Genomic DNA, 27172 nt, shown 5'->3' with positions numbered 1-27172 from the left:
AAATGACAGAGAACATTGTCATGTAAATTTGAGAAATACAAATGGATCAAAACATGGGAACAAGTTCAGCCTGACCACGCTCTTGTTTTCCTGATTGTCTCTCAATCCCACTCAAGACACAAGGCCAGGAGCTCTCTTTCATTCATCACGAAGAACTCCCAGGCACCAGGACCTTGCCAAGGAATTGCAGAGTGACGTCCCCAGGACATCAGCAGCTGCCTCAGCATTCCTTGGTAGAACACAAATGCTGATGGACATCCAGCAGCACAAAAGAGAGTCCAGGTCTTTACAAAGCACCCACAAACCACAGCACAGGTGTACCATAAAATGACCTCACTGATGACATTGCACATCTCCTGGGCTCTGGTTGTTTATTAAGCCCTCCCTGAAACACACGGAACAATGACACCCACCCAAATACCAAATTATTAAAGTTGCCGCCAAGGTCAGCTGGACACAGAATCAAGAGCAGGACATGAAACTGCTCAATTGTGGGAGGGAAAACACTCCCCACCACATGACTCACCAGCCACAAATGAGGTGCTGCCTAAAAAATACCCCAAGGCCATGGGACAAGGCTGCTCCACCCCTCCAGGACCAGCATAAAAGCCGGCCCAGAGCCTCTCTCCATCACACACTTCTCCTGAATCCTTCGGCTCCTGCTCCTGCCCACAACAAGGTGAGCCTCAAACCCCTGACTATCCTACTCCTTCCTCTCTGGACCCTCACTTCCAGCACTCTCAGCCCCAGCCTCAGCAGCACTCACGCCTCCGCACACACCCACAACAGCCTCCATACTCCCTCATCTTCTTTCATCACCACCCCTGGCCCTCCCCTCACCCCTGCTCTGCCTCACCCCCCTCTCTTCCAGGGACCCTCCACACCACACCCATGGCCTGCAACAACATCTGCAGTCCCTGCGGACCCACCCCGCTGGCCAACAGCTGCAACGAGCCCTGTGCCCTGCAATGCCAGGATTCCCGCGTCATCATCAACCCTTCCCCTGTGCTGGTCACCCTGCCAGGACCCATCATGACCTCCTTCCCCCAGAGCACCGCCGTCGGATCCACCTCCTCGGCTGCTGTGGGCAGTGAACTCAGTGTGCAGGGACAGCCCATCTCTGGGGGATTTGGTGGCTTTGGCTACGGCCTTGGCTATGGCCGTGGATTTGGCTACGGCCTGGGAGGCCTGGGCTGCTACGGCAGAAGGGGCGGCTCCATCTGCTGAGGGCCCTCAGCACCAGCCCTGACACCAACCACCCACTCCCTGGAGCACATCTCAGGCATTGAGGACGCCTCTCGGGGCCAAGGCTCTCCAAGGGGCTCAGCACTTCCAGCTCCTGCTCTCAGGGCACCAGGCAAGGCAGCAGCCAAGGGCCCAGCCTGGGCTGCCTGCACACATGGCCCATCTTCCTGCTCCTCTTCTCCCACTCCTGCTCTGCATGGTCCCTTTGGCTCTGTCCAGTCTCCTTCGGACAAATCCCTTGTCCCAAGCCAGAGACCATCGGTCACCTCTGCTGGGCTCCTCCCCTCTGGGGCTTTGGTTCTCTGGCCAGACCTCCTGCAAGCAAAGCATCTGTGCTGATTGTTGTCACCTTGCCCCTCACACCAGCTCCATGTTATTTAATTCTCCTGCTTTTTACTTTTTGTTTTTTTTTTCTCATTAAAGTTGTCCTGCATTACAGCCTCAGATGAGTCCTTTTTATTTCTTCTCCCAAGACTGTTCCAGCCTCTCATGGCCTGAACCCAAGTGTCAATTGTCCATAAGATCCAGCAGGTTTTGGGTTTGGTGTCCACCCTCTTTCCCATCTGGCCAAGCCACTCATCCCAACAGAGACGTGACCCTCCAAGGTGTCAAGACTTATTCAGGGAAATATTTCAGCCCAAACAACTGCTGGTGTAATTTTTCCTTTCCGCAAGCCCTTCCATTTCCCAAACAAACGCTTGGCTGCAGTTGTTCTCATCCACATGGATGCTCATCCTCCTTCCCCAACATCACTCACAATCCATAAGGAGACATGGAAAGGAATGCTGGAGGTAGGGGAGAAGGGGACAGGAGAAAAAGGAACTGGGAAAATGTGGTTTTTTTCCATGGATTTGGCCCTGACTTCGGTGTCCCCATCCCAAAACCTGTAAGGCACCGACCAAACAGGCTCTGGCCCATTTTTCCACAGGGACTGATGCCTCAAGTTTTAGCTTTCATATTTTTTAGATTCTGTCCTGCCTAGGTGTGTAGGTCTGAGCCTCACATTAAGTGTTAGTCAGCTCTCTTCACGGAGTCAGTAGAAAAAAACAAATCCTTTTCCTGCTTGAGACCAAGGACAATCACTACAATTTTCAGGCCCGAGAAAGCATAAACAATGCAGGGCTGAGGGGAGAGAACTAGGAGGATAACTAGAACTTCACAACCTGAAGCTGCAATTGGACAATTAAACCCCAATATGCAAATGGACCAAAACTTATAAAAGTGTGGAACCTCATGACCGGTCGTCCATTTTGTGACCATTTTGGGTCCATCTTGAGTGTCGCCCTGGCCAGGCTCTTGTTCTGCCCAAGGTGGATCCTTTTAGGCCTTTTAATAAATACCTACTTTATTCTTTTAGCTCTCTTCCCAGGTCACCCTTCTCAAGGCATCAGGACCATCACAATCCGAGGCATTTCCCGTGTCCCGTGCTGAGGCCAAGGCAAAGAAATGCCCGGAGAAACCATCCCGTGTCCTTCCTTCCATCCCTGGAAAGTGTTCAAGGCCAGGCTGGGTTTATTCGAAAACCACTTCCCCGTGGCGTTGGAAATATCTGCTTTGGAAACTTCAATGATTAGTTAGTTGACCAGAGACTGGAAAAATTATGGATGAGTAGAGGGAATCGTCTTGAGATCCTAGAAAAAGGGGAGCTGAGGGGGCTCAGCCTGGACAAGAGGAGGGTGGAGCCAGGTGGGGCTTGGGTTCTGATCCCAGGGAACAAGGGACAAGAAGAAATCTTGTGCCAGGAGAGATTTAGTTGGAAATTAGGGAAAATCCCTCCCTGGAAAGGGTTGTCCAGCCCTGGCACGGGGCAGTGGCTGGAATTCCCATCCCTGAGCGGGATCAACGTCCCTGTGGATGTGGCGCTTGGGGACGTGGTCAAGAGCGGCTTTGGCACTGCTGGGGAAAGAAGAGTTGAACTCAGTCTCAGAGGGCTTTTCCAACCTCAGCAATTCCATAATTCCATGCCCCTTTGGAATTTGCTGTGGCGGGAAGCTGATCCCAAGATTTCAGTTCCTTACGGTACAACACAGAACCGATTTTGCCGCCTGGAACCTACGGCTCAGTCCCTCTTCTAATTGCGGTCAATGCTAACGAGCCACCTCATTAATTAGAACAATAAGACAATGATAAACCAATGATAACCCCATGACAAAATGCCACTGAGCTTTCTTAAACCTTCGTTATCCACGTAAATAATTCTAAATTAATTCTAATATGGCGTTCCCTTTTATGTTTCATCCACGCAGCGAGTCGACAACCTCGGAGGTCTTTCCCAACCATAATGTGATTTCAATTAGTAGAGTGAACCTTCCCATCAAACCTGAGACAGATAAAATACGATAAAATGTAATTTATATTAAACCAGCTTTTGTTGGCACCTTTGACAGCGATACTTTAATCAACCTAAGCAATTAATTTCACGACACTTTTGAAAGTGCTGTCCACCTTTTACATGTCCTGTGGAATCAGGGACCCTGATTTTCCACCTTACAATAATTATAACAATAATAATAATAATAATAATAATAATAATAATAATAATAATAATAATAATGATCCTCCCACCCTCAAAACCAGCTGCAATTGATAAATCCACCAACAGACCCTCCAGAAGCAGATGGGGAAGGAAAAAATAGCTCCCTGAAGATTAAAAAAAAACGAAACCAAAACAAAAACCTCTTGCTTTAAGCAAATCCATAAAGCCCCGCCAGAATAAATCAGAATGAATGCCAAACCCAAACCACCCAGCAAAGGCCTTCTGGGGGAGAAACTTCGCCAAAAAATTAGATGAGAAAACACCTGGTTAGAAAACTCCACCCAAAGAAATTATTAAGATTGAGCAATGAGGGCGCAAAAATAGAGGGGAAAGGGGAAAGAATCAATTTTAAGATAAAGCAGCAAGGGAGGGAAAATGGCAAAGAAACAAAACATAAAATGTGAGAAAGGGGGAGGGGCAATGATCCAAAGGCAAAACGCTGCTAAAAATGTTTATAACAAGAACAAACTCCAATTTTTCCCAAATCCAATCAGCTGGGCGTCACAGACCCCTCACTTCCATCTCATTATTCACCATCCACAGGGTCCTTGGACCACGAATTTTGGGTGTTGTCACCTCCTGCCCTCCCCGTCCCCACCAAGACGGAAAATCTGGGGCAATCCAGAGTGCCCAGTTCATAGAATTGTGGAATGCTTTAGGTGGGAAAAGACCTTCAAGATCTTTAATTCCAACATTCTGCCATGGGCAGGGACACCTTCCACCATCCCAGGTTGCTCCAAGCCAAGTCCAACCTGGCCTTGGACGTTTCCAGGGATGGGGACATGGCGACAATGGATCTGGGAATTCCATTCCAACCCCTCACCACCCTCACAGGGAGGAATTCCTTCCCAATATCTTAAATTCCCTCTGTCAGTTTAAACCATTGCCCTTGTCCCGTCCCTCCAGGCCCTTTCCCAAAGATTTCAGGCAAATCCAACTTTTCACGGGAAACAAAGGAACCAAATCCATCAGCCACATCCCTTCCATCCAGGATCCCACTGTCGGCACCCCGTTACTCCTGGGGGGCTGCACCCGATCCCGGGGAGGGAGTCCAAGTCCCTCCAGCCTGGAAAAGCCTCTGGAGTGATGGCTCCGCCTTAAACCAAATCCCACGGCCACGGAATTCACCTTTCTGGAGAAAAGCTGCCCGGACAGAGGGAATGGGATAATCAGGGGATGGAACCAGGTGGATTTTAGGGTCCCTTCCCAACCCAAACCCTTCCATCAGGATCCAGGATTCACCTCAGCAGGGCCACTCTTTAAAGGGAATTATCCGGGTTTCCTCCTGGGCCTCCTCTGGCCTGGGCACACCAGGACCAGGCCCTGTGCCTTCCTCTCCTGCCAGGTTTTGTTATTCCCTGGGGAGATCGCTCAGGAGCCACGAGAGGACTCACGGACAGGCTCTCGGGGACTGGAATCAGATTTTCCGCTCCCCAAATCCGGTGTTACTCAAGAGGACTTTGTGACCCGGGGCTGAATTCCTGCGGCTCCCAGGTGGGACAACAACAACATTTCCCAATTCCCCAGCTGGGCACAGACTCGGAGAAGCCAGGCGAACAGAAATGAAGATTTTATAGGAATTTAGAAACTATTCAGGATAATGTGAACATCAGGAAAGAAAAACTCACCGGCACAGAAAAAAAAATCATCCCCCAAAAAAATGCTCTCCAGTCCCGAAGGAGTCTTGTTCTCCAGCTCCACTCCTTAATTTTGGATTTGCAACAGGCCAGGGGGGAATGGAGAGGGAGCAACGTGTTAAACGACGGGATTAAAACATCAGCACTCAAAGATTTGGGCTGGGAAGACGCAGTGGAATAAATGGGATTGGATTTTATTCCCAGTGTGTGCGGCAAACAGGAATCATGGAATGGTTCGGGTTGGGAGAGACCTTCAAGATCATCCATTTCCATCATTTCCTTGCTGGAAAAGTGGATTTTTTTTTTTTCCACTTTTCCTCTCGTTTAATCGTTGGGGGGAGTTTCAGAGTTGTTCCAGGCCTTTATATAACTTAAAATTATTAAAAGACAACAGTCTCACGTTTCCATGGTGACGGAGACAGCGGGAATTCACGGGCTTGAGTCGTTGGCATCTCGTGTTTAATCAAGGTTTGAAAGTCAAGAGAAATTTGCTTGGAGCTTCCCTGAAAAGCTCCAGGTAGAACAAAGGGAAGCCGTGTTCAGGAATAGGATCATGGAATGGTTTGGGGTTGGAAGGGAGCTTGACCAAGTCCCCAAATGCCACATCACAACCCTCAGAGACATCCTGATTCCCCCCTGGAAGTGTCCAAGGCCAGGTTGGACAGGGCTTGGAGCTACCTGGGATAACGGGAGGTGTCCCTGCCCATGGCAGGGGGGTGGGATTCCATGAAATTCCCTTCCAACCCAAACCATTCCACGATCTGGTGATGGTTTCTCTAGGATCAGGATGCTTAGAGAAAAGGACAAAGCTGCTCTTTTATTCCGCATAAATCAGGTTAAATTGAAAAAAAAAAAAAACCAAACCAAAAAACAACCAGCCCAAAACTAAATGTTTCCAAAAACTAAACCTAAAGAGCAACAGGAGCAGGAGAAAAAATCCAGGAAAACACCAAAACTTCACTGACTCACCCTTTCCCAGCCTCCATCCCGCTCCACGCACGTCCCAGAGGAGCTCAGAGGAGAAAACCTGACGGGTTTTGGGTCCTTCTGCTCCCAAAAAAAAAAACCCACAGGTGGGACGTGAGGAAGCTCTCGCAGCCGTGGAAAGAAAAAAAAGAAACATGTGAGGAGCACCCGGAGCCCCGGGCACGGCGGAGCCGCCGATCCTGCTGAGACAGCCGGCAGGACAGACGGCCAAATTCCTTGAAAAACTGCAAGTCAGGGATTATGCTGAGGCTGGAAAGGGAATAAAAGGGTTTTGTGGTTGGTTTCGCGCCGTGACCGAACTTGTCCCCCCCTCCTGACAAAACTGAATTCCCGAAGGTTTGGCCGCGGGGCGAAAGCGGCTCCGCAGGTCTCGTGGTGTCCTCAAAGTCATTTGTCACCGCGGCCAGCTGTCCTTTATCCTCCCAAAAATAGTTTGGGATTCATCCTCGGCGTGTTTGGGGTTTTGGGGATGTGCTGACGGACATCCCAGCGGGGGGAATATCTGATGGAGCAGCGGGAAGAGGAGGTGGGGTGGAGGGAAAAGTTTGGAGAGGACAAATTTCAGCGGGTTGGGTAGCCCAGAGGGGTTGGAGCCTCCCAGTTTGGGGTCCCCATCCCAAAACCACCGGGGTGGGAATGGGAACATGGATGTGGATTGGGGGGGGGCGGGGGGAGGGTGGGAACACGGGGAGGACAGCGGTGGGGCGGGGCACAGGTCCCACAGGGTACAGCGGGGTGTTTTGGGGTCCTGGGGGGACAGACACAGTGCGGCGGAGTGTCACAGACCTTGAGGGGGCTCAGGGGACAAACGGTGCCACGGTGGGGCGAAGGTCGCGGGGGACCTTTGGGGTGCTGGGGGATCCCCATGTGCGAGTTTGGCGGAGGTGCACACACGACACGCGCAGAGCGTCCGCGGCAGCGTCCACGCGTGTTTCTGCCCACTCTCGTGCGCTTCGGGAAATACGGGATTACCGTATTTACAAATCTGAGCGCTCGCCGCGGGTACCGTAATTTTTCCTCCAATGCGCATACGCCGGTACCGTAACTCCCAGCGCGCATGCGCACTGCCACTGCCGTTATTTCAAATGCGCATGCGCAAATTAAATACCGGCTTTCTAACGCGCGCATCGCATCGTTACCGTAATTTCACCGCGCGCATGCGCACTGGAAGTAACGTATTGTATATGCGCGTCACACAATTACCGTATTTCAGTATGCGCACGCGCATCACAACTACAGTAATTCTGGTTGCGCATCACACAATTACCGTACTTCGAGACGCGCATGCGCACCTTAAGTACCGTAATGTCCAACGTGCGTCGTACAATTGCCGTGTTTCCAAGAGCGCATGCGCACACCCAGTGTCGTAGGCCCAAATGAGCATCCTGCAAGTACCGTGTTTACAAATGCGCATGCGCGCCTCAACTACCGTAGGTCGAAAAGCGCGCTGCACCGCGATATCATAATTCCAAGGGCGCATGCGCATCACTACTACCTTAATTCCAAAGGCGCATCAAGCAGAGCTACCGTAATTACAAATCCGCATGCCATCGCAAGTGCCGTAAATCCAAAGGTACCGTATTTCCCAATACGCATGCGCATCATAACTACTGTTTCCAAACGCGCCTGTGCGCCATGGCTACCGTAATTATAAGTGTGTAAGCGCCCATACAGTATCTCCCAGTGCGCATGCGCATCATAACTACCGTAATTCCAACGGCACATTATACTAGACCACAATGATTCTAAAATGCGCATGCGCACAAGTACCGTAATTCCAAATGGGCATCCCAAGTACCCTAATCACAAATGCGCTTGCGCGCCACAGCTACCGTGTTTCAAAGTGCGCATCACAACACAACTACCGTATTTCCCAATGCGCATCCAACATAACTACCGTACTTCCCAGTGCGCATGGGAAGATAACTACAGTAATTTTAAATGCGCATCACAAAACTACCGTATTTTCAACTGCGCATGCGCATCACGAAACGACCGTAATTACAAGCGTGCGCCGCATCTCCGTAGTTACCGTAATTCCCAGTGCGCACGCGCAACTCGCTCCACGCCTCCCGCTCCACCGCGCGCGATCACGTTACCGTATTTCCCAGAACGCACGCGCATTTCACCCCCAAAAACCATCCTCCTACCCTTCCCATCATCCCCCGCGGGGAGGGGGGGGGGGGGCGTCTCCCCGCCCCTTATTTGAATACAGGCGTGGCTTTGCCGCAGGAGGGGGCGTGTCCGCGGCGTGTCCCCGCCCCCCGGCGCTGCCCCCATTGGCCGCGCCGCCGTTGTCGCTGGTGACGGGGACGCGGCGGGGCCGCCGCGCTCAGAGCGCGCCGGGAGCGGCCGCGGCGGGCACGGAGCGAGGAGGGGCCGGGGGGGGGCTGGGGGTCGGTCACGGGGGGGGCCATGGGAGCCCGAACCGGGGCCGGGGCCGGCGGCGGCGAGCGGTAGAGCCGCCGGGGATCATGGCGGAGAGGTGAGAAGCGGCATCGCGGCGGGGAAGGCGAGGGGGGGGGGGGTGATTTGGGGAGGGGGGGGGTGGGCTGGGTGGGGGGGCTGCGCCTCCAGGTCCGAACCTCCCCGATCCCCCTTTAGGGATCCCTTCTTGCATCCCTTTCCTCTCCACATGGCGCCTATGGGGGTGTCCCCCCCCCCCCTTTGAGGTGCCCTTGGGGGGGTCTTTACCCTCCCCCTCCCTGTCACCACTTTGGGGGGTCTCAGCCCCTTTTTTTGGGGAGGGGGAGGGTTTCCCCTCCTCCTCTGGCTGCGTTTTGGGGGCTCCAATTTGATTGCGGGGTTTTTTTGGGGGGGGCGGGTGGGGGGGAGGCGTCCCCACCTGCGCTGCATCCAGGTGTCGGTTCGGCTGGAGAATTCCAAGCCCCCCTCCCAGATTTTGGTGCATGGCGGGGGGCGTAGGGGGGGGGTGGGGGCTGGATTCGCCCACCTGCTTCCCCGTGGCTGCAGGAAGGGGATGGGAAAAGGGGGGATGGAGCTCAACCCCACCCTGGATTTCGGGGAGAACTGGGAAAGGAGAGGGGGGGATTTGGATCTCACCCTGCTCCCAGTGGAGGGGCTGGATCCCACCCTGCTCCCTTTGGAAGGGGTTATGGAGGGGCTGGATCCCACCTGGTTACCCCTGGAGCGGCTGGATCCCACCCTGCTCCTCACGGGGGGGGCTTGATGGAGGGGCTGGATCTTATCCTGCTCCCCGTGGTTTGGGCTGGATCCCTGTTCCCTGGCTTATGGAAGGGCTGGATCCCACCCTGCCCCTCCTGAGAGAGGTTTGGAGGGGCTGGATCCCATCCTGCCCCTTATGGAGGGGTCCAATCCCGACCTGCTTCCCTCTTTGGGGGGGTCGGAGGGTCTGGATTCCATCCTGCTCCCTCTGGAGGGGTTAAATCCCACCCAGCTTCCCTTTTGGGAGGCTTTGGAAGGGCTGGATGCCACCCTGCTCCTCACAGGAGATTTTCTGGAGGTGCTGGATCCCATCCTGCTCCTTACGGAGGGGTCGAATCCCACCCTGCTTCCCTTTTGGGGGGGGTTTGGAAGGGCTGGATCCCATCCTGCTTCCCTCTGGAGCGGCTGGATCCCACCCTGTTCCGTAGGAAGGTGCTGGATCCCACCCTGTTCTCCTTGAGGGGCGTCATGGAGGTGCTGAATCCCATCCTGCTGCCTCCGGAGGGGTTAAATCCCACCCTGCTTCCCTTTTTTTTTTTGGGAGTGGGGTTTTGGAGGGGCTGGATCCCATCCTGCTCCTTATGGAGGTGCTGGATCCCACCCTGCCCCTCCTGAGAGGGGGTTTGGAAGGGCTGGATCCCATCCTGCTCCTTATGGAGGTGCTGGATCCCATCCTGCTCCCTCCGGAGGGTTTAAAATCTCACCCTGCTTCCCTTCTTTTGGGGGGGATTTGGAGGTGCCGGGATCCCATCCCGCTCCCCACGGAAGGGGTTTGGATCCCACCCTCCGCAGGATCGGGGCGGGGGGGGCGGGGGGGGTGTTTGGTGGATCCCACCCTTCCTCCCTGGGAGAGGTTGAGGATGGAAGGGGCTGGATCCAGCCTCATCCCGGCTCCCCGCGGATGCTCCGCTCGGGATGGGGCCGGGGGAGGGAGGTCGGTGACGGCCGGGATGGATCCCACGGGATGCAGGAGGTGTTTTCATGGAGGTGTAAGGTGTGGCAGGGCGAGGGGAGGGGACGGGGGGGAGCCCGGGGAGGCGTGGGAGTGGGTGTGGATGCGGGGATGCGCCGGGAAAAGGGGAGCGGGCAGGGATGGAGCCGGGTGGGATGGAGAGGAGGGACGGGGTGGGGGGGTGGGCTGCAGCGGGATGCGCAGCGCCGGAATTCGGGGCGGGGATCGGGAGGACCAAATCCGCTGGGGGGGTTTTTTTGGGGGGTTTTTTTGGGTTTTTTTTCGGAAAGGTGGAGGGGCAGAGTTGTTTGGGGTTAATTTATTTCACGCCGGTTCGGGATTTTTATTTTTTTATTCTTTTTTTTTTGCCCCTCTTCCCCGCGCCGTTTCCCCCGTTCCCTGCCTTCCCCTCCGGCTGCGAAAAACTGCAGGATGGGAGCGGAGTTATTTCTTTATTTATTTCCCTATTTATTTATTCCCCCAATTTTTTTTTTTATTCCCTTTCCTGCGCTCGTTTCCCTGTTTGTTTATTCATTCGTTTGTTTCGCAACTTGTTTGTTTCGTTATTTTATCCGGCAATTTATCGAGTTATTTCTTTATCCTCTTATTTATTCCCACTTTAATCAACCCCTTGAGTGACCTCTACGGAGAAATCCGCAGCTGCTCCGGAGCCTCTCACCTGGCACATGCAGCTGGGTGGGATTAAGAGGGGGGGGGAGAAAAAAAAAAAAACCACGTTTTCCATAGAAAATGGATGGATTTGGGATGTTTGGAGGGAGCTGTCGAGCAGCAGGTGGCTCGGGCAGGGCTGGAATTGGGATGTGGTGGTGCTTGCCTCGGTGTCTCCCTGTCCATCGGGGTTGGTTGGGCTCCCTCCCCCCTCGTGGAATGTCTTTTTTCCCGGGATGGATATCCCTTGATCCCAAAAACCAGCGGGATTGCAAATTGTGGGGAGCCGGGTTTGGTGCTGCCGGGGTGGGAAACTGATGGATTTGAGGAATGGGGGAGAGCGGCGGGGTTTGGTTGTGGAGACGGATCAGTCCGGGAATGTGGGATCTCGGATTGTTTCTGTGGGTTTGGGGTTGGATTTTGGAGTTCTCCGAGTGTTATTCCGTGTGGTTTTTTTTGGGGGGGGGGGATTTCGGGTTGTTTTCCTTCCCCATCCCTTGGGATGGGTGGAGTAAGGAGAACTTGACGAATCCAGTGGCCTTCCCCTTCCTCCGAAGGGATTTTTCATGGAATATCCTGAATTACAGAATCCCGGAATGGTTTGGGTTGGAAGAGGCCTTAAATCCCACCTTTTTTTTTTTTCCCCCCCACAATCCCAGGTTTCTCCATGCCCCATCCAACCCGGCCTGGAGTTGAATTTTAGGATCGCTGACTGGGAGCAATCCTAGGCCTAAAAATCCTAAATTTGGGTGAATTTAACTCCAAAAATTGGGATTTTGTGTCGCTGGCGGTGGCACAACCCATCCCACCAGAACCGGGGATGGATTTTCAGGATAATCCCGACATTAATCCCGTTGGGAAAGAGCATTTCTTTGGGAAGAAAGGCCTGTGCGGAGGCCCTCATTTTCCAGGGAAATCTTTGCTTTTCCCACCCAAATCTGCAGTTCCTGGATTTTTTTCCTGCTGCAAATCCAGACCATCCAAGGTCTGGGCTTGATCTGTGAGCCAGATGTCCTGGGGCTGCTCCTTTTCCAGAGGGGCTGGAGATGGGTTCAAAGGGATTTTTGGGAATGTCCCGCTGTGCTGTGGGATTGGCTGCTTGGGGTGGTGGGAGCGAAGTGGGGTCAGGGATTTATGGAATCGTTTAGGCTGGAAAAAGACCCTTAAAATCACAGAGTTCAACCCTAAAAGGTCGGAAGGACAGGGAGGCTCCTGAGGGTTTTCCAAATCCCGGCTCAGGTTGTGTTTCACCGTGGGTTTTCCTGTTATCCATGAAAATCGGTCAGTTCAGTTTTATCCCGATTTTTTGGGGTGGGGGGATTTTATTTATCTGTGCCACTGTTTTGTTGGGACAAGGAGCTGCTTTTTTTACCCCGGATGCAATCCCAAGTGGTTTTTATGGATTATCCAACCTTTGTAGGGTTTCCAGGCCTGGATCATCCCAAATGATCCGAAATTATTTTTAAAAAAGGGTGTTTCATGGAATTCCAGGCTCCTGAAAACACGGGAACGTTGTGTGTGTGTGGTTGGTTGGACATCCTGGGAACGTGTGGAATCCCTTCCATGAAAATCTTGTCCCGTGGGCCACCAAATCCCTTCTTTAGTGAAAAACTGGAGAATCCCTGATGCATCCCATAGGTCCTCCCTGTGGATAATCCTGATGTTCTCAGGCGGAGCTCCAGGGAAGGAATTCCTTCAACTTCGTGCTCCTTTAAAGCTTTTTTTTCCCCCGCCTCCATTTTCCAGAAAATTGGGATGAATCCATGGCTCTTTACCTGGATTTGGTGGTGACCTACTTAGGCCTTGATCCCAAAAGTTCCAGGCTTTCGGGAACTCCTCCAACCGTTCCCAGGAAACCAAAGCTTCCCTTTCCTGAGAAATGATGGATTTTGGAGTCCCACCTCTGGGAATTTTGGGAGCAGACGCCACGAGAAAACCCCAATCAAATAATGACCCAAAAACCTTTTAAAAAAAAAGAAAAATCCCAAATCCAAACCGCAAAATACAGCTGGGAATTCAGGCGGATTCCAGAGTCGAGTTGGCGTCAAATCCCATAAAACCACACGTTCCCTGATGGTGGGACAGAGCCGTGGAGGGGCCTGGATTGAGGGGAGGGATCCCAAATCATCGGATCTGGGATTTTTGGGGCTGCTGTCGCTGTTTTACGGAGTTTTTTTTATTCAGGAATGTTTGCTCCAGGAATGATAAATACCAGCGGGAATTGCGTTTCCGTGATTAAGGTTCGGTTAAGGTGATTCCAAGTTGATTCCGGGTTGTTCCAGTGACCTCTTCCTTCCAAAAAAGAAAAAAAAAAAAAATCCTTCGAATGATCATCCCTTGCTCTTCCTCCATCCTCTCCCTCCCGCGATTTTTGCTCCAGTGATTATTTCCTTACATGCTCTAAATAACGCATTGAACCCCGACCTTTCCTCTTCCTCCTCTGGCTCTTCCCAAAAATAAATATTCCGGCTGGAATTTTTTTTTTTCTTTTTTCCTCCCCCCTCCACTTTCCAACTCATCCAGGCCGGCTATTTTTAATTCCAGCTGCCAAAAGAAGTGTTTGAGGGATGAATGCGCTCCAGGTGCTGAGGGGAAAGAAGTGGAGCGTTCCAGCCCTCCCAGTGCCCTTGGGAATTCGTTGTTATCCCTGAAATTGCTCCCAGGGATTCCCAAATCCCGGCTTTTTGGGTTTGTTTTTTTTTTTGGTTTTGCGGCTCCTGAAAGGATCACGTTGTGCTGTTCCAATGGGAGGCTCCTCCTGTCTCAAATTCTTCATCCCTCGCCTTTTCCTTGACCTTCACAGATCCAGGGATTTGGTTTATTTCCTTCCTCATGCCCCTGCCCTTTGAACATTCCCACTTCCAGCTCCTCCATCCTGACTTTTAGGGAATAAACTCACCAATCCCCGTGGTTTTTTTAGGGAGCTAAAAACATCACTCTGACTTTCAGCAACCTGGATATCCCTGTCTCCACATTCCCAAGGGAAAAATAAATCTTGTTCCAGTTTTTTTTTCCAAGCCTTTCCCGACAGTAAATGGGAAGGAGTGGAAAGAGGCCAGTGGTGTCATTCCAAGACCAGGAACTGCCGTTCCCACAGGGAAAGGCGTGGGAATTTCTGATTGTTGAGGGAGGTCCTGTAAAACTTGGAGCAAATGAGGCCTGGAATGGACTCTCGGAGGGAGAAGGTTTTTGTCTGTTGGATTTTCCTGGCGGTGGGATCCTGGGAGGTTTCGTTCCTGGCTGGAAGTTTAGGGTTCTGGTTTGGAGCAGAACTTTTGGGATGGTTTGGGTGGGAAGGGACCATCAAGACCACCCATGGGGAGGGACACCTTCCAAGATCCCAGGGAACTCCAAGGTCTTTCCAACCTGGCCTTGGACAATTCCAGGGATGGGGCAGCCACAGATTCTCTGGGAATTCCATCCCAGCCCTTCCCAGGGCAGAATTGCTTCCCAAAATCCCGTCCATCCCTGCCCTCTGGCGGTGGGAAGCCATTCCCTGTGTCCTATCCCTCCATCCCTTGTCCCAAGTCCCTCTCCAGCTCTCCTGGATCCCCTTTAGGCACTGGAAACGACTCCAAAATTTCCTTCCCATCTCCAGGTGATCACCCCCAACCCTCTTCCCGTTTTCCTGGGATTTCATCTCCTGGGCCACGTCTGCCTTCACCCACTCCGTCCCTTTATTCTTCACCACCCAAAAGGCACAGGGAAAAAAAAAAAATCCCTGGATTGAAGCAGGGCTCCTTCCTCATGGCGTTTTTTTCCCTACGGAAAACCAATCCGTCGGCGCCGGGGCCGGATCCCGGCGGATCCTGGGCCGCCTCTTTCCCAAGGTGCTGCTGACATTTCCCTGCCTGCCTCATGGAGTTTTTTATTGATTTTCCCTCCTCTGCTCCGTGTGCCCTCCGTGCCGGAATGGAAATGATTTCCAGCAGGTCTGCACGTTCGGGAAAGGCGTTGGAAAAAACGTCGCTTTGGGAAGCGCCGCCGCGGAATTACGGTTTTTTTAAATTGGTTTTCCTCTCACAGCCGGCTGGGAGAGGTGGTGGAAAAGCGTGGAAAAGTGCAGTTATGGGATGGAAACGGGGTGGTTTCCTTTCCTGGAAGAGGAGGATGGACGATGAGGTGCTCGGGGAATTTCGGTTGGTTGGGAATTTCAACCCGCCGTCGGTCCGGGGTGTTGGGACCGCTCGAGTCGTGGGATCGTGGAATGGTTTGGGTTGGATGGGGATGTGGAAGTCACACAATTCCACCCCCTTGGATGACTTCCACTATCCCAACTTGCTCCAAGCTGGCCTTGGACAATTCCAGGGGTGGGACAGCCAAAGTTTTTTCTGGGAATTCCATTCCAGAGCCTCACCGTGCTCCCAGAGAGGAATTTCTTCCCGATATCCCACCTAACCCTGCCCTCTTGCCTCCATTCCCTGTCATTCCATGCCTTTTCCCAAAACCCTTCCTCAGCTTTTTTTTGGGATCTCTTTGGGCTCTAAATCCTTGCAAAGGCTCCAAGGGAAGCTGTCCCTGGATTCCGAGTTCCAGGCGGGCTCGGAAGGGAAAATGCTGCTCCTTGGAGAGCCCGTCTTCCTTCTTTTCCATATTCCAGGGTTATTTTTCATCTTGTTGGGGTCCATTTTTAAATTCCTCACGGACACAAGGATTTGGTGGAATCTGTGGGTGCATCCTCAATTTTATTGGGAATTAAGCTGCCTCTTAGGGGTTTTCTGGATCCATTTTTGGATTTCTGGATGCTTCCAGGGGTTCTTTGCTCCCTTTAATCCAAAGGGTGCGTCCATGGATCCGTGTCCTCTCAAAGACAGGGAAAGGAGGAATCCCATGGAGCCCTTTCCCAGCTGGGCTGCTTGGAAAAAAAAAAAAAATAATAACAGAAAAAGAATAATAATAATAAATAATAATAGTAATAATAATAAAGAATAAGAACAAAAATCGTCGGGAAGATTTAATGTAGTCGGGAATGTTTGGGAATAATTAGGAAAAGGGGGAGAAAATAATTGGGAAGAGAGGAAAAATTCCTTTTGGAAGAAGAGGAATTGAGGGATCTGTGCTCGTTTCAACGGGCTCTGGGTGAGGTGGGAGGGGATTTTCTTCCGCTTCCCAGGAAAAATAGTGGGATTTGGGTCAGAGGTTGTTGGCTGAGGCTGCTGGATTCGGGATCATCCACGGGGCAGGAATTCTTCTTCATCATGGAAGTCATGGAATGGGTTGGATTAAAAACCATCTCATTCCAGCTCCTGCCATGGGCAGGGACACCTTCCCCTATCCCGGGTTACTCCAAACCTTCTCCAGCCTGGCCTTGGACACTTCCAGGGATGGGGCAGCCGTGGAATTCTCTGGGAATTCCATTCCAGCCCCTCACCACCCTCGCTGTAACGAACTCCTTCCTTAAATCCAGTCTAAATGGATCAGGAATCCCGCAGGGCTGGAGGTCTTGGGTTGCTGGTTCCTGTGGGGATGGAGCCAGGCCGGGAGCGGCTTCCCTCGGGATTGGCGTGTCCCTAATTAAGTGTGTCTGGATTAAATGGAGCAGTCGGGCAACAAAAATACACGGAAAAGCCTCTTTATTTTCCCATTAATTCCGCATTAAATTGGTTTTCATTGCAACCTCTGCTTCTCCCAAGGAGCTGAGGTCTTTCCCTTCCCTATTCCCACCTTTTCTGGGAGACGCCGTCGGATCTGTCAGGGCTGCCAGGGAGGAGAAAATGCCAAATGAATCCATCCTTTTAGGAGCCTTTTTCTTTTCCCCACTTCTTCTCCTGCCTCTCCAACATCTCCTGAATGTCACCCTGGGGAGTCCACGCTGTTCCGTGTTGGGGATTTTCCGTTTGGAAGTGGGTGCTGCTCCCAAAAAAAAAAAAAAAATCCCACAGTGATCCAGGGAACGCGTTTTCTGTCTGGGAATTTTCTGTTTGAACAGGAAGTTCCTGAGGTTTTTTTGTTTTGTTTTGTTTTGTTTTAACTGAGGGAAACCCTGTGCCCAGAACTCTCCAAACCCCGGTAAGTCAGTCTGGAGTAATTCCTGTTCTGTCACACTCCAGCTCACCTGAACAATTCCCCCTTTTTTTCCTCGGCCGGGAGGGGCACGGAAAGGGAATATCAGGACGGAAGTGGGGAATAAGGTCAAAGAACGGGTTGGGTTGGAAAGGGGCCTTAAAAATAATTCCCAACCCCCTTCCGTGGGCAGGGACACCTTTCCACCATCCCGGGTTGCTCCAAGCCCCATCCAAGCTGACACTTCCAGGAATGGGGCAGTCACAGCTTTTCTGGGAATTCCATTCCTGCCCCTCATCGTAATGCTCGGAGCACAGAACGAGGTTGGGGAAGATTTTTTGTGGGGAAAACCCCTGGGAATAACACAGGGAGGAAAAAGAGGTCTTGATTTATTATCCCCAGAGTCCCCCAAAGTGGTTTTTTTTTTGGGAAGCTCCAAACGGGAAACTAACAGAAACCCTCGGGAAAAGCCAAGCTGGGTGTGCAGGAGAAGCAGGTTTGGCAGCAGATCCCGACGCTTTTCCACGTAGGAAAATCCCAGTCCAGACTTTTAAGCCAGGGGTCGGATTTGCTTCGTTCCGTGTGTTTTTCCTGGGGCGTCGCCTCGAGCCTTATCAGCTCATTAAGTGCCTTATCAGCTCATTAAGTGCCTTATCAGCCCACGGAGGGGGTCTGTGCCCTTTGGAATTCTGAGGTGGCCATCCTTTGGGCAGTGGGGATCCTGGAAAAATCGGGATACTCCTGGCACGGGCAAATATCTTCCCTTAAGGCTTTTGGCTAAGGAAAAAGTGCATTTTTGGAGGCTTGGTAATTCTGTGGGAATACCTGGATCAGGGAAGTGACATTCCCACTGTGCTCAAATCCCGGGATTGGGATGGCAAGAAGGACATTGAGGTGATGGAGCGTGTCCAGGGATGGGAATGGATTTGGGGAAAGGTCTGGAACACCAGGAGCAGCTGGGGACGGGTCTAATCCTGGAGAAAAGGAATTTTTTTAGGGATAAATAGGCTGAGCTTAAGAGTTGTCCCCTCCTTGTGCTAAATCCCACTGCAAAGCCGGGAATTCCCATTCCGTTCTTCATTCCCTTTCCCTCCAACAGAACGTGGAAAACTCCTAAATTTGGAAATCTGACAGCCTGGGGCAGAGTGTTGGATATTTCAGTGCCCAGAATGGGTTTTCCTGCGGTTGGTTTTGTTCCGGAGAACCCAGAAAAGGGAATTTCGGGGGGGTAGAAACCCACCCACGGAAGGAATTAAAGGTCATCGGCGGCTCACGGATCTCCCTCCACCCACATTCCCTGATCCAAGCCTCTCGCTGCTCTTTTCCTGATTCATGTCAGATTTTCCTGGGTGGCAGAAATCATCCCACCTTCAGGAATCCTCTGAGGAGATCTTGGAGCTTCTTCCAGCCCCTAAAGGGGATCCAGGAGAGCTGGAGAGGGACTTGGGATAAGGGATGAAGGGACAGGACACAGGGAATGGCTTCCCACCGGTTGGATGGGATATTGGGAAGGAATTCTTCGCTTTGAGGGGCTGGGATGGAATTCCCAGAAAAGCTGTGGCTGCCTCTGGATCCCTGGAAGTGTCCAAGGTCAGGTTGGAACGGGGTTTGGAGCAACCTGGGGTAGTGGGAGGTGGTTTGGAACTTTGATCCAATCCCTTCCAACCCGTTCCATGAATTTGTGAACTTAAATGGAAGAACTTGAAGCTCCACGGAATTTTGGCTCGAGCGGGAATAGAAAAGGCACAAATGTCCAAGGGCGTCTACAAAACCCTGGAAAACTCTGTGAAAAAAAACAGGGATTGGGGAGGAAAAGATAAGAGGGGAAGGAGGAATAAATCACTTGGGACCTCTGTGGGTAAAAAGTAGAATCGTGGAATTGTTCAGGTTGGAAAGGAGCTGTAGGGTCACTCCCAAGGCCACCACTGACCGTGTCCCCAAGTGCCACATCCACAGGGATTTTGGGTCCCTGCTGGACAGCCCTTTCCAGGAGGAATTCTTCCCCCCAAAAAAAATCCCACCCAAACCTCTCCTGATGCTGCTTGAGGCCGCTTGCTCCCGTCTCTTGTTCCCTTTGGGAGAAAAATCCCAACCCTCACCCGGCTCCGACCTCGGAGCAGAAACGTGGTTGGGGGGAGGGAAAAAAAAAAAAAACAACACCAAAACCCCAATAACTGTGGAATTAATCCAAAGGGACAGAAAACTCCGGGAGAAGAAAACTGGATGTGAAGGAGGCCGAGGATGCTCCGGGCTACGCGTGGAAGTTGCGTGCACGGAGAGGGACGCGGAGGCTCTTTGATTGTGATCAGGGATGAAGTGCAGGCTCTGGGAAAAAAAAAGCAACAAAAAAACAGGGAAGTTTGGGATGCTTGTGAGGAAAAACGCCGGCGGGTGCTTCGGTTTCCCAAGAGTTCCTAAATCCCTGTTTGTGAAGAATGGGAAAAATATTCCGGCCCAACTTAAATCCTGGGGAGTAAAGGGAGGTTCGGTGTCGCCTCTGTGGGGGTTTTTTTTTTAGGAATTGTTGTTCCTGGAAAGTTGTGGAATTAGTGAAGCCGTCGAGGTATTTAGGGGTAGGAAGGGCAGGAATAAATGAGTTTATGGGTTTTCCTGAAATTGTGGGAATTAAGAGTGGACCAGACCGACTTTTTAAGGGAGAAATTTGGAGCTTCTGGAATAGCGGGTAATACTTTCTGTAGTCGGATAAAGGCGTAAAAAAATCCCTTTTTTTAATCAGGAAAATTTACAGCGGGAATTGCTGGAGCAGGAACAAGAGAAACCTTGGGGCAAGGGTTAAATCACCAAAAAAAACCCAAAAAAAAAACATTCCTTGATTTGAGCATCTTGCAACTCGCGCTTCGACTCCTTCGCAGAACCGAGAATTCCAAGGGAAAGTTTGGGACTGGGAGAGGTCCTGTCATTCATCCCAGACATCTCAGGGACGAGGGAACAAGGCAGGATGTGATCTCACAGAGCTGGCCTGAGGATGCCCCAGAACAGATTTTTTTTGGGGGATCTTTCTCCACGGATGAACCTTCATATTTTAGACAAAATTTCAGTTTAAAATGTGGCTGTAGCAGGAGCTGCACGCTTGGAGAAATTCCAACTAGAACTTGGGCACGAGGAAGAAAATTGGGAAGATGCTGATGGGGCGTTGGGATCTGCTCCCAGGGAACAAGGGACAGGATGAGAGGAAACTCAAGCCGTGCCAGGGGAGGTTTAGGCTGGATTTTGGGAAAATTCCTCCTGGAAAGGGCTTGGCACAGAGAGACTCGGGAATATTTTTGGCTGGGAACGATAACGAGGCCTTAAGACATTATCCGTTTGAGGCAGGATCCGTTCGATGCTGGAGATCAGAAGAAGTCCCGTTAAAAATCCAAGGACGCAGAAATGGGAATGGCAAAGGGTGTGGGATCTCTCCTTGTCTTCTAAATCAAAGGGAGAAGCTCCAGTTGAGCTTCCAACCCTTTAATCCACCAAAACATATTTCCAAGGAATGCCTTTTTTTCCCCCCCTATCCCTCAACTTAAACGGGAACTCTTCCAACCTGCTCCGTGTGTTGCACTTACTCCTTTCCCAGTTTTAGGCTCTTTTCCCCTTGACAAATTCCCTCGTATCCCTTTAAAAAGGCCTTAAAACTGCTCCAAAGGGCGAAAACATTCGGAGCAGATTTGGGATTTTTTCCCACATCTGACTCAGGAACTCTTCTGTCAGCTGGAGGAGGAGGAGGGAGAATAATTGAAAATATTCAACCCTTCACGAGCAACGCTCCAAGAACATTTCTAATGCAGCCGGAATAAGATTTGGGTTTTTAGAGGCTCTCTCGGTATTGATTTGTTGCTTCGATTTGTTCGTTGCGCGGGGAAGGGAGGAAAAGGTTTTATAAAAAGATCTCTGAGCGCAGCCAGCGATGGCTGGACCATCGCAGAGTTGCTTTGGCTGCTCATGGTTAATTTGATTTCTATTTAAAGCCGGCAGGGGATTTATTTTGTCGCGTTTCGAAGGAGAGAAAAGGGAGGAGTGGGCGGATCTCATCGGGACCCTGATTTAGGAGATGTCTCCTCCTTCCCCACCTCAAGTCGGAGCTTTTTTATCCCAAGTTTCCGTCTCACCCTCGCCTGGGTGCAAGCGGCGTTTGTCAGCCCGAGGAGAGTAAATCACAAACGTGCTGAAAAAAAGAAAATCCCAAAACCCAAAGAAACCCCCCAGATCTTCGTGCTGAAGGAATTTTCCTGCTCTCCTCATCACCCTCCCCTCACTTCTTTTTTAGCTGCACTTTTCAACCGTAGCTTCCAAGAGAGCACGGGTCAGTGGTTTTGAGATTGGCAGATGAGATTCTCCCCGGCTCCGACGTCGCTCTGAGGAATCCGTGTCCGGACAAGCGGAATTGAGCTGGGTGGGCACCGCTGGGTGAAGAACCCAACCGAGGCCTTGCCGGAGGGTTTGGAAACGCCCTTGGAGCGCAGCAGTGTCTGGCAGTTCCTTTTCCTCCCTGGAAATTTGTTGCCCAGGCAGCGGAAAGAGGTTTTATTTTGGTGTTGAGGTTGAGGTCGGACTCCCGGGATATGTCTCCATGGGCTTGGAACGCCGCGTCGTCCGGGAAGCTTTGCCTCGGTTTCCGAGCGGGTGGTTCTATGTTCGGGTTTAAAGGGTCTCAGTTGGAAAGGCCTTGAGGGTTGGGATTGATTTTCCTTCCTGTCAGAACATTGGATCCTGTTGGAAGAGGATGGGAGAGCTGGGAATGTCCAGCCTGGAGAAGAGAAGAATCCAGGGAGACTTCAGAGCCCCTTCCAGTGCCTGAAGGGGCTCCAGGAGAGCTGGAGAGGGACTTGGGACAAGGAATGGAGGGACAAGACATAGGGATTGGATTCCCACTGCCAGAGGGCCGGGTTAGCTGGGATATTGGGAAGGAATTTTTCCCTGTGAGGGTGATGAGGGGCTGGGATGGAATTCCCAGAGAAGCTGTGGCTACCTCATCCCTGAAAGTGTCCAAGACCCGGTTGGACGGGCCTTGGAGCACCCTGGGATAGTGGACGTTGTCCAAGGCAGGGAGTTGGAACTGGACGGTCCTGAAGGTCCTTCCCGACCCAAACCATTCCGGAATTTTGTCCTGCTTGGTGCCACTTTGGATTCTCCCGGTTAACGAGACCAGCTCCCTCTCCCAACACCTCAGGACTGGTGGCCATCGTGTGGCCAAGGTCCAGCCAGCTGTGGACCTTCTCCACGGACACTCAGAGAACATCCCAAGGGGTTCAGACTTTTGGACAAACAACTTTTTTTGGACGGTTTGTGGTGGGAAATTCCTCCCGAACTCGCTCGGATGAGTCGCCCGCGCCAGACAGGCCGAGCGGGCCCCAACAACGTCTCACCCGTGCCCAAACAACCACCGCCGTCCCCCAAACGTTGGGATGAGATCCTTCATCCCGGGCGGCAGCCGTGAGGTGGCTCCTTCCAGTGTCTGGGGGGATGATTTCCCTAATTCTCCCGCCGCTCCAGGGGTTTAATCAGCCAGCAAATTGCAGGCCTGGCTGATTCCCGCCTTATCTCCCGGCCTCGCTGCTCGGGTTCAAGGGCCCTGCTCGGCTTTGGCGTTTCGGGATGAGCTCCCAAACGCCTTTGAGGGCGGAATTAGCGGGATTAAAGGCTTTGGGTGCGCAGGACCTGCTGGTTTGGGCGGCTTCTCCAGGAGCACAAACTTTAACTCGGGAAGCGTTTTGGGTTCTTTGAACCATTCCAGGTGAGGAGCCTTTCCACGAAAAGCCCCTCCCGTGACTCAGCCACATCCAGCCGGAACCCTCGGGAATCGCGTTTAAACCCTCCGAATTCCCCCGTCACCCGTAAAAATTCCATGACGTAGCATCCCTTTAACCTGGTTACCTGCTTTCCCTGCGGCCTTTCAAAGGGATCCCTGCTTTTCCTCTGCCCTATTTTCCCTCGGCAGCTCCGTCGCGAGGGTGACACGGATAAGAAGGGGAAATTTTTTTCAGGAAAAATCAGGAGCCCGATTCGCTCACGGAAAAGCACGGCTGGGATAATCAAACCTTTCGGCTGCTTTGTTCCAGGCAAACCTATTATTGGGGAAGGAGGCTGCCCGTGAACTCTCACAAAAGGGCTGGGGAGGCCGGAATTCAAAGGGAAGCAGGTTCAGGAGGGAAGGGTTTTGGTCACCTCACCCTTTTGGGGAGGGCGTGGGAGTTGGGATTCGGGTCATTTGTTCTTCCCGTGTAACAAAAACAGATCCTAATTGCTACAAGTTCTTGTCATCACGCCGAAATTGACGGGTGAGCAGCTCCCGACGCTGTCATTCCAAAAATGACGGTGCAAAAAAAAAAAAAAAACCGAATCGTTTTTTTCCCAGCTGCAATTCCCTGTTTTTCCAGTCCACAGCTCCAGAGCTTCCAAGATGTGGGTGATGGGGTGGGCTGGATGAAACTCTTCCTGTTCCGTGGTAGTTTCTCTCCTGTTTCGTTCCCCAGAGTGGTGGAGTTTGGCCTCCAGGCCCAAGAAACCTTTGGAAATGGCTCTCTAGGATATGGTGGGATTTGGGGGCTTGTCCCCTGTGGGACTCGACAGTCCTTGTGGAATAGCTCAGGTCATTCCATGATTTTGATTCCGTGCCTTTGAGAATCTTCCCGTGATTCTCACCCTTTGTTTTGGGGTGCTAGGAGTTGGAAAAGCCTGGGAATACGAGGAAGGAACAATATTTACTCCTAAAATCAAATTATCGGCCTTGGAGCAGGGAGTAATTGCATTTTGGATGGAGTGTGGGTGATGGAAACGGGCTCTTTGCTGTAGAGAAGCCCCAGCACCGTCAGAATTCCTAAAAATGTTTTATTTTAAGGATCCTCTTCATGAGCACCCAAGACCACCCTGACTTCCATTCCAGAATATCCTTCCTTGGGAGAACTGAGTTCCCCAGGTGCTTAAACCTCCCCAAACTGGTTTAAAACTCTTTGCTTTGAGCCCCGGAGACTGGGAAAAATCCTTATTTAAATATTCCCTACGCAAAGGTGGAGCTCCTGACTCGACTGGTGCCGCAGGTATTCCCTCGTTTCAACAGCCTGATTATCCCACAACAGTTTCTCCTACGTCCTCAGCTCCCGTCTGCGGCTCCGACCGCAAATCCCAAAGTTTTGAGTCAGCTCCCTCATCCCAGCTGCCTCCGGAGCGCTGCTCTCCCACACGCAACCCGGCTCCTCTTCCCTTGGCTTTCCCACTTTGCCAGCCCAGCAATCATTCCCTGCTCCAGCGGCGGAAAAAAAAAAAAAAAAAAAATAGGGATTAATCATCCTGACAGCTCCGCGATGACTTCCAGGGCACCTGATTTAAACGGGATGAGACAAAATCTTGTTTATCGCGTCTGCCTTGAGCCGGTCACCTGCTCTTCCTCCTTTCCTTTGCTGTTTGGTTAAGACAGGCTTGGATCTGTTGGAGCAAATCCAGGAGATGCTCCAGGGGCTGGAGAGAGGCTGGGAGAGCTGGGAATGTCCAGCCCGGAGAAGAAGGGGCTCCAAGGAGACTCGAAGCCCCTTCCAATGCCTAAAGGGGCTCCTGGAGAGCTGGACAGGGATTTCGGATAAGGGATGGAGAGACAGGACACAGGGAATGGCTTCCCACTGCCAGAGGGCAGGGATGGATGGGATACTGGGGAGGAATTTCTGGCTGTGAGGGTGGTGAGGCCTGGAATGCAATTCCCGGAGAATCTGTGGCCACCCTATCCCTAGAAGTGTCCGAGGAACAACCTGGGACAGTGGAAGGTGTCCCTGCCCATGGCAGGGGGTGGGACTGGATGATCCTGAAGGCCCCTTCCCACCCAAACCATTCCATGATGTTTATTCCTGGAGGTAGTTTGGCTCAGCCGTGCTCCAGCGAGGCGTTAAAAATCCCAAGCAATTATTCCATTTTCTTCACCTCCTCATCATTCCTGGGCTCCATCTCCCTGAAGATCTCGTTCTGCCCTGTTTTTTGGGAGATTTTGGAAGGGGTTTTTTTTCTTCTCCTCATCTTTCCCCTTCCAAGGCCTTCAACCAGAGCGTTCTACTCACACCTCGACTCTACTCTTCTCCTGCCCATGGAATACACGGCCACTAAACCATGATTTTCCCGGATATCCCGGACTTTTTAACAGGCCTGGAAAGGGTCTGAGAGATTTGTCGAGAAGCCTTGTGGGATTTGCTGGAAAATTTGCCCCCTCCTGCCTTTATTTCTCACGTTTTCCTTCTGCTCCATTTCTCCCCGCTCGCTTTTTTCGCACCTTCCACGTCCTCCTTCACGGCTCCGGCAGAAACTCCTTCATCGCCGCGAGGGGAGGCTCGGAATTCTGTCGGGAAAGCTGCAGAAGCACAGAAATATCCCTTCTGGCTGCTCCTCAGGGAGCTCCTGGAGCCCGGTGAAGCTGCAGGGATGTGTGAACTCCATCCCGCAGGTGTTTCGCGGAGTTGCTCCTCATTTTTCCGTGCCAGGACCTCTGTCCTCTTCCCTGTTTTCTCCTCCTCCCGTCGTTTTTTCCCTGTTGGAATTGTCTCATGTCAGGTGCCTGAATATCCCTCTTAGAATGACGGAATTGTTGAGGTTGGGAAGGGTTTCCACACTCGAGCCATTCCTTCGGCGCTGCCAAGGCCACCACCGGCCACGTCCCCAAAGCGCCACATCCACAGGGATGTTAAATCCCTCCGGGCCAGGATTGGACAGCCTGAATATTCCCAAAAAAATCCAACCTGAACCTCCCCTGGGCACCGCTTGAGGCCGTTTCCCCTCATCCCTGTTCCCTGGGAGCAGATCCCAACCCCCACCCGGCTCCAACATCCCGTCAGCATCTTCCCAACTGTTTTTCCTCGTGCCCGAGCTCTGCCGTTCCCTTGGAATTTCTCCAACTGTCGAGCTCCTGCTACAGTCACACTTTTTTTTGTCTTTTCTTCTTTTTTTCTTTTCTCTTCCCCCCCCCCCCTCCCCATTCTCCTGTCCTCCCACTCCCATCGCTTCCCCGCTGCCATTCCTTCAGCATCTCGCGGGGAAAAAGATGTTTTCGTACTCAGGGATCTCGTGGAGTCTTTGATGCTCGGAAATGCAAATTTATTTGCATCTCCTTTGTGCCGCCGGTACCTTGCTGAGTCTTTCAGGTGCTGGATTGTTGATCCAGCTCCGCTGCGTCCCGGTGGGAATTAACCCTCATGCTGGGAGACCGCTGGTAGCTGCTAATCCATGGGAAAAAAATAAACCCTGAAAACAAACCTGCGTTAATTCCCGGCAATTTTAGCGTGGAGGTTTTTTGGCCCCTGTGAGTTGTAAGCAAGAGGCTGGAGGGAAAATTCGGGGTGTGGGATTCGGGGAAAACGTGGGGAGAACGGGAGCTGTGCCAAGGATATCTCGTGATCTTCCTTCTGCTGGAGCAAAACGGGTCCCGGCTGTGTACAACTGGGAGGAAATGATAAAATCTTCCGTTGGCCTTGGGTGGGAATCCTTGGGAAGAACTTGGGAGTTCCGCGGGTGGTTCGAGGCGCTGTCCCTGCTGGATGAGGAGCCTTCCAAGTGGGGATTGGAGGGCACAGGCTCAGCTGCAATTCACGGAATCACGGAATGCTTTGGGTTGGAAGGGGCCTTACAGATCCCGTTACTAGTCTTTGCTGAGTATCCATTTCCCCAGCTCTTGGAAAAGCGACTCCTTTCCGTGGATATCCATCCCTTTTTCCTCGAGGAAAAATGCAGCACTGTCCTTCCGTGAAGGAACTTAAAATTTGAGAGGCGTTTTGAGGGAATGCGAAGGTCGGAGTGGCCGGGTCGTTCAGCTCCTTGTATCCAAGTTTTATTATGGATTAGGCATGTTTCTTTCCGATGGTGATGGGAATGCAATCCATGCCGTGCAGCCAATGGGCTGGCTGGGAAGCCGAAACAAACAGCCTGGAGTAGGAGGAGGAATTCTGATGTGTCCGGGAACAAAATCCGGTGCAGGTTGGCGTG

At 52.0% G+C, this 27172-nt stretch overlaps 1 protein-coding gene, 1 long non-coding RNA gene and 1 pseudogene across 3 annotated transcripts in view; 2 read left to right on the top strand and 1 right to left on the bottom strand.

Annotated features, from left to right (window-relative positions):
- The first annotated feature begins 560 nt into the window (after window positions 1–560).
- Window positions 561–1227, top strand: LOC136300908 (feather beta keratin-like; annotated as a pseudogene).
- A 4155-nt stretch (window positions 1228–5382) lies between these two features.
- On the bottom strand, window positions 5383–7968 carry LOC136300903 (uncharacterized). Its single transcript, XR_010723765.1, has 3 exons — window positions 7901–7968; window positions 6388–6465; window positions 5383–5484 (listed from the first exon to the last, which is right to left on the bottom strand). It is a non-coding gene; the product is annotated as an uncharacterized lncRNA (long non-coding RNA).
- Window positions 7969–8823: 855 nt separating this feature from the next.
- ARHGAP39 (Rho GTPase activating protein 39) overlaps window positions 8824–27172 on the top strand; it is a 103055-nt gene continuing 84706 nt past the window's right edge. For both annotated transcript variants that reach the window (XM_066208092.1, XM_066208053.1), the window contains exon 1: window positions 8824–8890. In XM_066208092.1, coding sequence (XP_066064189.1) covers window positions 8880–8890 — 11 coding nt within the window. In that variant the 5' untranslated portion in view covers window positions 8824–8879. The remainder of the gene's footprint in view (window positions 8891–27172) is intronic.

Source organism: Chamaea fasciata, unplaced genomic scaffold, assembly GCF_029207755.1.
Source record: "Chamaea fasciata isolate MVZ Bird 193981 ecotype frontalis unplaced genomic scaffold, bChaFas1.0.hap1 SCAF_1, whole genome shotgun sequence".
Classification (NCBI taxonomy): Eukaryota; Metazoa; Chordata; class Aves; order Passeriformes; family Sylviidae; genus Chamaea; species Chamaea fasciata.
Note: the sequence above shows the minus strand (reverse complement) of the source record. Positions and strands in the feature narration are given on the sequence as shown.